The following is a 12,184-nucleotide window of genomic DNA, read 5'->3' as shown; positions in this document are numbered from 1 at the left end:
AATAAAGCTACGAGCACAGCAGAAGGGGTTTTGACTGGAATACTGCTATAGATGGCCTGTCGGCCTCACGTTTTTAGGCGGCAAGGCAAGGGAACTATCCGTGACTATATTTTCCAATTCGCCCATAACATGAAAAAGATCAGTCGTCGTTGATGTTTATGAGAAGAATGCGTAAATGAAACAGATATATGTACATTTTGTTCAATCCTGATGCATTAACAAGTTCATTTTTATCACTAAGAAATTGAAATAGCTAAACCCGTGCAGGTGCAAGTTGATGGCAATAGTGAGACAGGCTCAGCAACAAGAGTCATTGTTATTCAGTCTCTAAAGCCTCAATCTCATATCTGACTTCTTCCAAGTGTTCATTTATGTTGGTCACAGCAGCCTGCACCCCTCTGATAGCTTCATTAAGAGCACCCACGTATTCTGCATCGGCCTCAGCTTCTTCTGTTCCCATGGCCTCTGTTATCTCATTCAAGTGCATACATTCATGTTCAGTTGCTCTGGTAAATCTACAGTTTTCATGACTCACTAGTCTCTCTGAAGGATGCCCAACTTTCTTTAAAATTTGAATTCTAGCAGTCTGTTCAGGTCAAGTGCAAAGACAAAGCAGGAATCAATTAGTTGAGAGTCTCAGTTGATTAACCAAGTAGGTAGTGATATAAAATCATTAAACAGAAAAATGAGTAAAATTCTGCTGTTAGCTATTAAGAATCCTTTTGCATGAGACAAACACTACACCTTAGTTGGAAAGAGGATATTTAAGTTCAAAAGGGAATTGACTGTTTTGAGGAATCTATGATTGGATTTCAGGGAGACCTGAACTAAGTCTCCTCAAAACGATGTCATATCAACTTGACCTGACCTGTGGAGTGAAGCTGGTTGCTTATGTACTGGTGATTGGCCTAGGGCCAACAATCATGGAAGATGCTGGCAAGAATGGAAAGAATGACAAGCAGCACCAGACTTATGGTACTCCATTTAACAGATTTCACATTACTAAAAGAATTAAAAGCAATTCCTGTTGAAATTACATTACTAAGAGAATTAATTCAATTTCTCAAGACCTTATATTTACTAGGTAAGAGCAATTGATCCAGAGAGGCCTAGTCTGCTCATCTTAGTCTTGGTTCAGGCATACGAATGAAAATGAGAATAGATAACCCGATACTACAATATCTTGTAACAAATGGTGAAGAGATTTCCTCTGAAAAGTGACAATTCATTAGCCATGGAGAACTGAAAAAAAACCAAGTCAGTTTATATTTTCTTATCCAATCATGATAAAAAACATGACAGAGTACAAAGCAAGAGCACTAATGAGAGAAGGCAATTAATTTCACCAGAGACAGACAGGATGATGTAGTCATAGACATGAAACCCCCTTTATAACACAGACTAGTCAGTCCTGTCCCCAGAGGCTTCTCAGCATATAAAGACAACAGTGAAGGTGTTACAGTCTAAAAAAAATTCAAAATAGTATTTGTGTTTCAGAAGTGGAATAGCTCATATATGAGGCACTTCAGATTTTCTTGCTTGTGTCTCATAAAAAAACAGAAAAATCTTTAGCTGTTTGATCCCATATCCTACATTTCTGCTGACAATAAATAAAGAAAAACAGCTCCAACATATTGATGATTGATGATGTTGTGGATAGTCACAGAATACACACTGGAAAGTTTCTTATTTATGTCAAAGGGAAGCAACATTCCGTGTGTTCAAAGAGTGGAAGCAAGACCATATTTTTTAGGAAGTGGGCAGATAGAATTACAGAAATGACCCAAAAAGTCAAAATAAAAGCTTGTAGTTTGATAAAGTGCTTTGCTACTTAAGATTATATTTTTTATTCAACCACAAGTAATTGATTTGTCTGTTTCAAACAGTATGTTTGATCTGTAATGATTCATTTTCAAAAACAAAAAAAGAAAGTAGATCAGATGTGTTCATTATTTTGTGGAACAACCCATACCAGGAAAAGTATGACTACAGAAAAAACAACCGATCAGAAGTATGTTCAGTTCTGAAGTATTTTACTATTACCCTTGCTTGTTTCTCTACTTAAGAACCCTGGAAGACCATCATGTCTTGTATATTATACTCATTTAAAGTCTTAAGCAACCTGAGCCATAGACAGCAAATAAATGGGAATTTTCACAGCATGTCATAAGTAATTGTGATTAACTGGTTGAAAGCAAAGCACAAACTGGTTTTACTCTAAGTGCAGAAGTTTTTTTGTTAATAGACACAAAGATCGAGAGAGAGAGAAACAGTTAATTCCTCATTGTTTCTTAGGGATATTGGTAAGAAGACAAACTATAATGGGTGGAGGAATACCAGATGCAGCTTCTGCTTCTCTTGTTCTTGAACAGAATTCAAGAGGCCAGCAAGATCATCTCGACAGAACTCTGGTTTCATAAGTAATGTTTCCATTTCAAGAACCTGCATCACAATGTAGTTCACTTGTTTGTCAATTAGTGAAAACGTTAAAGTGCAATGTTATCAGAAGAAAATGTAGAAAAGAGGAAAAAAAAATGAAACTAATGCAAATGCAAAGACGCACTTCTTTCGAACAATTGTTGAACTCTACAGTGATCTCGCTGCACAGTTGCTGATAATTCAAATCAACTCCACTCATCATGTATTCATCAAATCCTCTGCCAAAGAGAAAGAAGAACATTTCTATTTATATTGCTTCAACATGCGGTGATTCTACTGGCAAGTCACCAGCTCAGGCTAAAGCTAAAATACACAAAGAGATACTCGAAATTAATTATATCAATATCACATGTCCAATAACATGGAATGTAACTCAACTGGACCACTTTTTTTTGTCTTTTATATAGTTGAGTATAAACTTTTCACCGAAAAGTAAGACATAAAAGGTTGAATTTCAGTATTATGTGCATCATAAGAAGACTTAGGAAAGGAAGCAGAATCCATTGAAAAAAGTTAACACTGAAGAAATACTTCTGTGATAGCCAATCCATTAAAAAAATCTTTCTTCCAATTAATGTGTGATTCAAAAATACTACTCAGTATAGAGGAAAGCGAGGATCCATCTTAACAAAAATTCTAAATCCAGTATGAATGTCAAATTAAACAAGGAGAACCGCCCAACAAATTTGAAACCTCAACGAAAGAAGAATTTTTTTTGAAATATCCCAGACTGAGATCACACTCAGTAAAAGTGCCCTTCCCGTTCAAAAAAGACAAAGAGGAAAAAAAACAAGGGCGATCGTATGTTCGCTAATGAATCAGGAATTAGAATAGAAGCCCAGTCATATTTAAAAAAAAAAAGAGAAAAAAATTCGTCTCAGTTATTCTGCTTACCTCTTCAGTTTCGCATAAGCTTCTGCTCTCCGCTGCTGAATAGCAAGGAACCTCCTCAGCAAATGGATAAGTCTGGCCGACTTGGAGCAGTTTTCCTCGCTATCGATCTCCATTAGCTCTTCCTTCTTCCCCCGAACTTCCATGCCAGGTCTCTGATTCTTCTCGCCACGCGACTCACCCTTCTCCGTCGAGAAAACGTTGCTAGGGAAACTCGAACCGAATAAATTAACCTGTTCTCATACTTTAAGGGATATAAATATTAATTTATTATAAATTCTCGTAAAATAAATAGTTGTATCAACTAACAATGGCTCTAACCACAGGGTATTATTAATCTTTAATTATAGCAATTATATAATCACATTATATTAACGTTTTATTTCTCTTTATACAGGGGTAATTTCGTTATAAAAGTTATGAGAATATACGATTTATCTTGCATAATCGATATACTAGAACCGAGTGCTATGGTCCAAACACATCCTTTCAGTTCCGAGAAAAGCCATAGCAGAAACTAGAGGCAACGAATGAAAATTGAAATATGGGATTCTCTCATTCCTTAGAATTAAAATATATGAACTCTATTGTAGGCAACAAGCATCCTACGTCTATTCTTACCGGGTCATCATCTTCTTGATTAACCAACCATGCTCGTTAGCATTTTATTTAACCTTAATTTCTCACCTTGTATCTATACCAAATCATCTGGCACTCGAAGAGAATCTGCATTCGCTCGTTTTGGCCAAAAAAACACGAATGTTTCAATTGCCTGTATCAGTTCAGCCGATCGGGTCAGCCCACATGAACCCAAAAGATATGACTGGCTAACTACAAAATTTATTAGTAAAACACGAACTATTTGAGAAAAAATAACAAGTCCAACATTTGGGCAAGTACCATGTAAATAGCACTCAGATTTTTCAAATAAATACAAAATCAAGATGGATGTAGACTATCTGAATCAAGAAAATGAACCATTCTTGAATATCATCAATCTTTGAACTCTCAGTTCCATCTGAAGTGAAGTGATTTAGTTATGGTTGTTGATTGCTGATTGATTCGTCCCCTGGCAGGAGCCATTTCTTCACCCTTGACGAAGTCAATTCTACCTGTCAGTAAGGAGAAAACAGGAGTCTTCTTTTAGAAGTTTTCCTCAAAGAAGACGCAAGTACACTCTAACAGGTATATATGCAAACAGGGAAGTCCAAGCACTAAATCTATCCACGGCTGCTGTGAGGAAAATATGACCCAATGAATCCACTTACCTGCTTATCCCAATCGGTTCTCCAGGTGATTAAAACCAGTACAAGAGTCTGCGCAAGTGTTCCAATCAACATGCCTATCCAAACACCCTATAAAAAGAGTTTTCAAATCAACTTCAAGATATGTGTGAAGCATATGGCAAGTGTTTAACAGATACAGGAGGGTACACCTCAGGAAATTCTGAACTGATATCATGGCTTTCAACCTTTTGGGCCCATAAAACCAAATGCTAACATATTCACGCCAGCACTAACCTTATTTGGCAGGTCAACATAGATACCAGCAGCCTCTCGTTTAATCTCTTCTCTCTTTGATTTTTTTCTACTATGACAGTCTTTTTCCATAATAGATAATGGACACAGTTTTGTTTGTAATAAAAATTGTTGTGTTGGTATACTTAAATTGTTATCATGTTATTTTATTACAATAACACGGAGGCTTTCTATTGTAATTTCTATTATCCAAATATAACCAACATTCAAACTGAGAGTAGGTATATTGTCTAATAATGAGGTAAGAGATCTCACTGTGACATGAAGACCAATGACATAACCAAGGACAGCTCCAAGTGGTATACCAATCAAATAATAGCATGAGATGTTAACGTATGCCACCACACTCTGCCAACCTGCCCCAACTGCTACCCCTGTAGATGAAAATATTTAATATCCTTGGATGTTGAAATTATGAGATTTTCTGGTATTTTGCTAAGTAAACTACAAAAGTACTTAAATTAGGACAATGATCAATATTTAAACATCTTCAAATAAGTTAAATTTATAACTAAAATGTATGCAGTTTTTAAGCAGGTGTCAAAACATAAAGTCAATGAAGAGAATGAAAAAAATCTAGCGGCATTCAGCGTGCAACAAGGTCCTCCACTTTTACAATCACAGGGGCAGCTTTTCAGAGGATAAACTTACCTGACAGAACAGGTTGGACACTGTTCAGCAATATGGAGAAGGCCAATAGAGGAGACAAGTATCCCACTGCTCTAGTAACCTCCGGGCTTTCTGTAAATATATAAGCAATCCTCCCTCTAAAGAGCAAGAACAGCACAAATAGTACAGATCCTATCAGTAAAGAAGTACCCACTGCCACAACCACAGAAAATTTTGCTGCTTTTGCACTTCCTCTTCCAAGCTCATTTGATATTCTTACACTGCAAAATTTAAAACAAAGCATTATAGTCCTCTAAATCTTCCAGAGAAATTCACTGAAGAAATGCTTAATCACCTGTACAGTGGATAAAAAGGAGGTGTCAAAAATAAAGAATGAGAAAATAGGATGTAGAATGAGAAGCCGAGATACATATCTAATTTTTTGTTGTTTATATTAGCATGTGAGTACAAGGAATATCAACATCCTAACCTTATCAATTCCATCAATAGAACAGACAACTAATTTCACTACAGTATTTTAAATTGCATAGCAAGAAAAATAACAAGGCCAACAACACAATTCACATAAGAGCTTTGTGGGATTGCCTATGGGATCATTGGAACTGCTGAAAACTTTTAAACTGGAATAATATTTTTATACATAGCTATAAGTGTGGTCATGAACAGCAAATTTCCCTTCCCTAGTCCTTAAGGTTAGCAAAAAAAAACTATTGAATGTTCTTTTTTACCAAGTTCATAGACAAGACCTGAAAGCTGAACCTGATTGAACCACACCCAAGGGCCTGTCTAGGCCTCAAAAACTGAAAACCAAATGTTCGGGTCAAATGAACAAGTTGATTGGTTCAACCAGTGAAGTAATCAACCTTGTCAATAGAGTTTTCAACTTATTATTTGAAAATAACTATTTTCAATAAATTTATTTAAATAAACCGAATTCACAAGGTGGTTCAATTCATACACCGCCACATTTCCAGATTTCTCCTGATGAAGATTAAAAACATTTGATTTTAACAATAAGTTATCTACCATGCTTTCCAAACACATAATTAATAACTTCAAAATATCACCTTGCTGCAGCTAGGAAACCAATAGATATCATCATCTCCCACCCGTTGATGTTGAGACTGAGTCATTTATTCAAAATAAGAAAACTTTAGTTTTCTAACAAAGCAGCAAACCAAGAAATGTAAGAGGTAATGTCCTTTGAAATACCAAATGGAGAGTGCATCAATGGCAACTTCAGCATCTTTCATATGCCCCGTCAAAAGAATCAGGATAGTATTGTACCACAGCTCTAGGCTGCAAAAGCAAAATTCTGAACAGCATCAGAGACTACCACTGTTTCAAAGTCAAGCTGTATAATTAAACGTGATGCTTTGCAATACACAATGAGAAAGTGGTCATTCACATAAAATTCATAAGAGAGTAAATGAATTACCAACATAAAACATGATGAATTACATACATTTCAGCTCTAACTAGAAAAGGCCGCTAAAAATTCATGCTGTATACTTGCCATTTTAGCTTGAAGCTAATTTATCAACTAGTGTATGAAAGAATATTGCCATTGTTATTGAGATGGTATGCTGAACTTCCAATGTTTTTAGCTTAAACCCATTGCATAAAAAAAACACGAGCCCTTGCAATGGTTCATCACAACAGCTTGGTTACATAAAGTGCAATGAAATGGCTACTGAGTGCGTTTGATCCCTTACCCTTTAGACATCTGAAAAAGTGGCTCTCTAAGGCAAATTAGACGAGGAACCGGTTCAAAAACTTGGTGGTTGGCATGCCAATATCAGGTTGGTCTCATGACAAAGATTTAGAAGCACAAAGGAACTCATAGACTCTGAACTTGAAATCAACATTCAAATTGTAAATTGTCAATTGTCCACTAGATTTGGCTGATTTTAGTCCATATAGAGGTAGTCATGATTGTCAGACCAGATGGAGTAAAAGTAGTTGTAGCTTACCATAGCATTACTCCAGAAGATAAAGAAAGCTTGACAACAGGAAAGAGATCTTTAAAAGCAGCAACAGAAAACCCTTTCCACGTTTCCGGACAGCCTCCACATAGCACAAATGCCATCTGGCCAAAGTTGGGAATCCACAATGCCAATATCATTGATCCCATCGCCCCCGCGACCCCAAGTTGTAGCTTTACAGTGAATAACCAAGATAAAAGAACATGGAGTGAAAGTGATGCTGCTGCCAAGTAGGTAATCACCAAATTCTTGCTCTGCGCTTGCAGATACATTTGAAGAGTGAAAGAGAAGATATATGAGAATGTCACTGGTATGAACCAGAGAGAAATGGTCCCTGCAACAGCTGCCACAGCCTCTGCTTGGCCTAAGAGCCGTAGTAATGGAGTTGTAAAAATGTAAATTGGTAAGAGCAGCACAGCGCAAGAAATCAAGACGATCCATGACCTTTGGAGATAAATACCAAGCATATGATGTTGTCTGGCACCATATGCTTGCCCACACAGAGTTTCAAGCGCACTTGCCATGCCCAACTGCAACCAAAGCAGACAAAAAAGAGTCAACATATTTTGCAGTTGAATTGAATCTAGTAACGCATCCTCCACAAATTACATGGTTTACATATCATTTGCACAAGCTCCATTTGACGAACTGGTTGCAGTTCCACATCAGTAACATTTTGCATTCAAATAGATTAATGATATAAAAATAAGACCCATCCACCGACCGACCGAGTTGATCGGGTCTGATCGAACGTTCATTGAACTGTGTTTGACCACGGTTGATTATATATTTTTTTTAAATGATTGAAGGAAGCCTCCCACGATCATGCTGCTGGGGGGAGTATAGAGGCATGCTACCTCCCCTTCTTTTCTATCAATGGAAGCCCCTCCCACGCTAATAGAAGGAACAGGAAAGGAGAGGAGCTCAACCATGCCCTCCCTGTTCCTTCTGCTAGTAAGGGAGGGCTCCCATTGGGACGTAGTTAATTCTGCATGCTGCAGGGTGGGCACAGGGCCCTTGCTAGAAGCAGAAAAGAAGGGCGAGGGCGAGGCAAAGGTCCTTTTTCTTTGGTGGTGGAGGGTCTTCCCCTCCTCAGATGTCCGACTGCAAAAGACAGACAAGCTTCTCTGTCTGCGAAATCAAAGAATTGGAGGAAGATGGTTTAATCACTTTATTGTTTTTCAGCCTACGACAACATCACGAAGACAGGTTGGTTTTTCTCGCCTCGGGGTTATAGCAGTATCAGACCTGGACAACCAGCCAGGTGCACTAGAAGCCGGTTTGACCAACCCATTTAGTCATGATTGGTTTTGGGAAATTTTTGGACTGTATTCGATATTTAGTGTATCTGTCAGTTTCTGGGATTTGATGGGCTTTTCTGCTCTTGGTCATGGGCGTACTCGGGTGTGAATCGGCACAAGGAATTGAAATTTGCTGGAACTTTGCCAAATCTCTAGGGGCAAAATGGGCACAAGGTTCGTGGGGTGCAGCATTTGCGTGGGCGGCTGCTTGAAGTCACTATGCTTGAAGTCACTAAGCTCCCAAGTACTTTTCGCTGTTAGGGCCCATTCCGAAACAGTAGCCAGGAGAGAGGAGCTGTAGCCTCGCTGTTCGATTTTTCACTACACACGAAGCTGAAAAAAAAATAAAAAATGATGGACAGCTACGACGTACGCACCAGAACGCCATTGCAGAAGCGGGAGAGAACGGTGGAAACTAGTGCGTAAGCCGCGAGCTCCGTTGGCCCGATATGGCCGATGAAAGCCTGACTGATGACTGAAACTCCGAAGGTTGAAAATCGGGTAAAAACTGCGGGTCCAGCCACGACCCATAGCTTCTTCGTCTCCGTCCAGAGTCTCTGCTTGAGACTCTCTCCTCCTGCCTCCTCATTCGACCCTGCTTGCAGCAGCTTCGTGTTCAGATCGCTCGACATTTCTCCCTCCAACCTCAGAGATCACGCTATTCTGCAACAAAAAAACGCTTTCATATGAATGAGATATACAGAGGTCATGCAGGTACTGAAGCTGAAATGACCGCCATTACCAAAAGGCAGCCTTCGAGAGATGGACGCTCTGTTTGGCGTTTTATAATATTTATTCTGGTTGAGCTCCAAAAAGAATGCTGAATCGAAAAATTTCAGACATCGCCCTTACATGAACCGGTAGCCGGGTAGGCCCTTATGGTGGTCAGCGGTGACCTAGAATAGGAAACGAATGTTTTCCGTTCTTTAACAACTGAGAATATCGCTAACTAAAGAGAAGCTAGCTGATCTCTTTGCCCTCACTGAAGAGAAGATTAGATGCAGACGGTGCTCTTTTTATCCTTCCAAGAATCCGAATCCAAATAAAAAAATTAGGAGCAAGAAGTTTGGTGCGAATTTAGAGCACTCACTTCTCTCTGGATTGACCAAGGAGAGGAACGCGGAAAGCTCGAAATCATCTATATATATCGAAAGCCGATACATTGATTTTACTCCTGACAAAAGAAAAAATAATATTGGTGCATTTTCGTCGTCAATTTACTTTTTGTTGTGTCCCCGTCTCTAATTCGTGCGTGGCATAATTTGTGTCTGTGAAAGAAGTGATGTCTCGCTTTTTGCAGTTGGAAAAAGTACGAGCATATTTTTTGTGGACGAAGATGAACCAGGCAGTAGACAAGGCAACTATTAAGTAGCCGAAGCGCGTTGAATTTTTCAAATTTTTACAAATATCTTATGGTTTTAAAACCTAGGCATCAACCATGCAAAAAAATTCGAATCCTCGGAAGTAGAGCATACTGCATACCTCGATCGGGATGGAGGCGATTTATCCTTGTCGACGAACCTGAAGTCGGAAATCTGTGTCGCAGAGCTCTGGCGGCCAGTTAAGCAGAAGTTTAGCCGAAAACCTGTCGTTGAGATTCGTTATAAAGCCGTCAGTAAAGGCTAAACTAAAACACGAAAAGAGAAACAAAATACATGCCGTAGAAAAGTAAGATGGTTCCAGGAAAGAGAAAGAAAATCACGGACTAACCAGAAAAGATTTTCTCAAGCTTCAGATCCGCTGGATCTCCTGCCGTGAAAGGGAAAAAACGTTGATCGTCACCGGTCCATAAACCGCAACGAGAAACAGAATCTAGTAATCGCCAGAGGATCAGATAAAGAATCGAAGACAAGTAAGCCAGAGGATCAGATATAGAATCGAAGACGAACCGCTTCTCCTCAACGAGAAGATTGCACCGGAGATAAGCAAAAATCCGGTTAAAAGGAATATTTAGTAAGAGATTGATCCAGACTATGTTTGTTCTTCTACAGGAATGTCTTCGTTGCAAGACAAGAGTATCATGTTGTTTTGTCTTAATTGGTTTGTATTTTTGCAAAAAAATTATCAGTCTTGCGACCAGCGGAACGAAAGCTGCTGCGCGTTCCATTCTGGTCTTCACAAAATGGAGGGACTAATCGAGAACATAATAGAAAGAGAAGGTAACTTCAAAACCAGCTCAGCTGCTTTAAATGCTTCACAGTCTGACGTGCTCGTCTCATCAATTCCCTGGCTGACAGGATCGTCAATGGCGTAACCGTTTACAACACACAAAAGAACAAAGAGAAAGAATGGCCTGCCTCTGTGTTTTTTATATTTACTTGGATTTCAAAGGTACATTTACCAAAATATCCACATGGTCGGTCAATTTGCCACACGATATCTCTGTCCATTATGGCACAATATCAATTTATTATTTAAAACCCTAAAATTCTTTCTCTGCCCGTACCTCGTTCCTCTAATGGTTAGATTTCCAACATTCTTGGTTTCCGTTTCTCTTCCTGATAATCCTCCTCTAATATATCTACTTCCAGTGCCATTTTACAGAGTCGGCTAACTCTTCGTTTATGATTATACTTACAGGGCTTTGATCTCTCCAATTGATTTATCTTTCCGGTGAACTTTTTCGTCTTTCTTCTTCGTCTTCTGCCAATATGTCTTGGTGGAGATAGGCAGATGAGAAAAACAGAAGAGACATGGCAAAGAGGAGTTTCAGGTTTTAGATTCAAATTTTAAAATCCGGTACTTTGGGAAAGAAGGTTTGAAATTCGATATCTTGGTAAATAGGATTTTGAAATCTGGTAAATGTCCCTATAATAAATTCTAACCGAGGTCAAACCGATTATAGGATAAGGGTTTTTAGACCCCAGTGTAAAAGGTGAAAACTCCTTGTTGTAGCATGGGACTGGCCAGCGGCAGGTAGCAGGAGATGCGTTCAGCTTGTAAACAATCGGCTTTCGCTCTCTATGCATCAGTATAGGCAAAGAGAACTAAAATTTTAAAAGCTTTTGAAAAGTGACAATTTGGTGGTGCCTGAAATGAGGATTTATTAATAATGACTGCAGATTAGTTGGATTTTCAACAGATGAAAGCTAAAAGTTTAAAAGCAGTGGGGATATGCAGGAGTGTATTCAAGCAAAGTTTTATGCAATACGTGCATGGTCTGATTGGAGTTACTCCTTTCGTTCCGGTTAGTATATTTTGTAAGAACCAAAGGACATGCGAGGTTAAATCTTTTAGTGTGTAGTTAAAAGAGAATTCCAATTACGCCGGCTAGATCAGCTTAATTTAATGGGTGATTCAACTGACCAATCCCACGATACAAGGTGTTTTCACTGGGGTCTAAAAACCCTTTCTATTTCTATTGGATCAACTCCCATCGATCCTGTAATCGGCTTGACCT

General features: G+C 38.7%; 2 protein-coding genes across 5 annotated transcripts; both read right to left on the bottom strand.

Annotated features, from left to right (window-relative positions):
* Positions 1 to 102: 102 nt before the first annotated feature.
* LOC137960482 (uncharacterized) lies at positions 103 to 3,538 on the bottom strand. Its single transcript, XM_068808118.1, has 4 exons — positions 3,334 to 3,538; positions 2,564 to 2,657; positions 2,338 to 2,442; positions 103 to 586 (listed from the first exon to the last, which is right to left on the bottom strand). Exons 1-4 carry the CDS (start codon positions 3,474 to 3,476, stop codon positions 317 to 319), a joined length of 612 nt encoding a protein of 203 aa, XP_068664219.1. The 5' UTR covers positions 3,477 to 3,538; the 3' UTR covers positions 103 to 316.
* Positions 3,539 to 4,106: 568 nt separating this feature from the next.
* Positions 4,107 to 10,746, bottom strand: LOC137958347 (protein DETOXIFICATION 21-like). Of its 4 annotated transcripts, XM_068805310.1 has the most exons (10): positions 10,495 to 10,746; positions 10,267 to 10,369; positions 9,162 to 9,447; positions 7,472 to 8,013; positions 6,711 to 6,797; positions 6,566 to 6,622; positions 5,520 to 5,758; positions 5,124 to 5,242; positions 4,599 to 4,685; positions 4,107 to 4,442 (listed from the first exon to the last, which is right to left on the bottom strand). In XM_068805310.1, exons 3-10 carry the CDS (start codon positions 9,414 to 9,416, stop codon positions 4,368 to 4,370), a joined length of 1,461 nt encoding a protein of 486 aa, XP_068661411.1. In that variant the 5' UTR covers positions 9,417 to 9,447; positions 10,267 to 10,369; positions 10,495 to 10,746; the 3' UTR covers positions 4,107 to 4,367. The 4 variants fall into 4 exon arrangements, with proteins under 4 accessions (XP_068661411.1, XP_068661415.1, XP_068661412.1 ...); XM_068805314.1 differs by lacking the exons at positions 10,267 to 10,369; positions 10,495 to 10,746 and adding an exon at positions 9,875 to 9,896; XM_068805311.1 differs by lacking the exons at positions 10,267 to 10,369; positions 10,495 to 10,746 and adding an exon at positions 9,527 to 9,868.
* Positions 10,747 to 12,184: the final 1,438 nt, after the last annotated feature.

This window comes from Aristolochia californica, unplaced genomic scaffold (genome assembly GCF_029961685.1).
Source record: "Aristolochia californica isolate CCGP_79_NKW_82.1479 unplaced genomic scaffold, dmAriCali1.0.hap1 SCAF_3, whole genome shotgun sequence".
Taxonomy (NCBI): Eukaryota; Viridiplantae; Streptophyta; class Magnoliopsida; order Piperales; family Aristolochiaceae; genus Aristolochia; species Aristolochia californica.
Note: the sequence above shows the minus strand (reverse complement) of the source record. Positions and strands in the feature narration are given on the sequence as shown.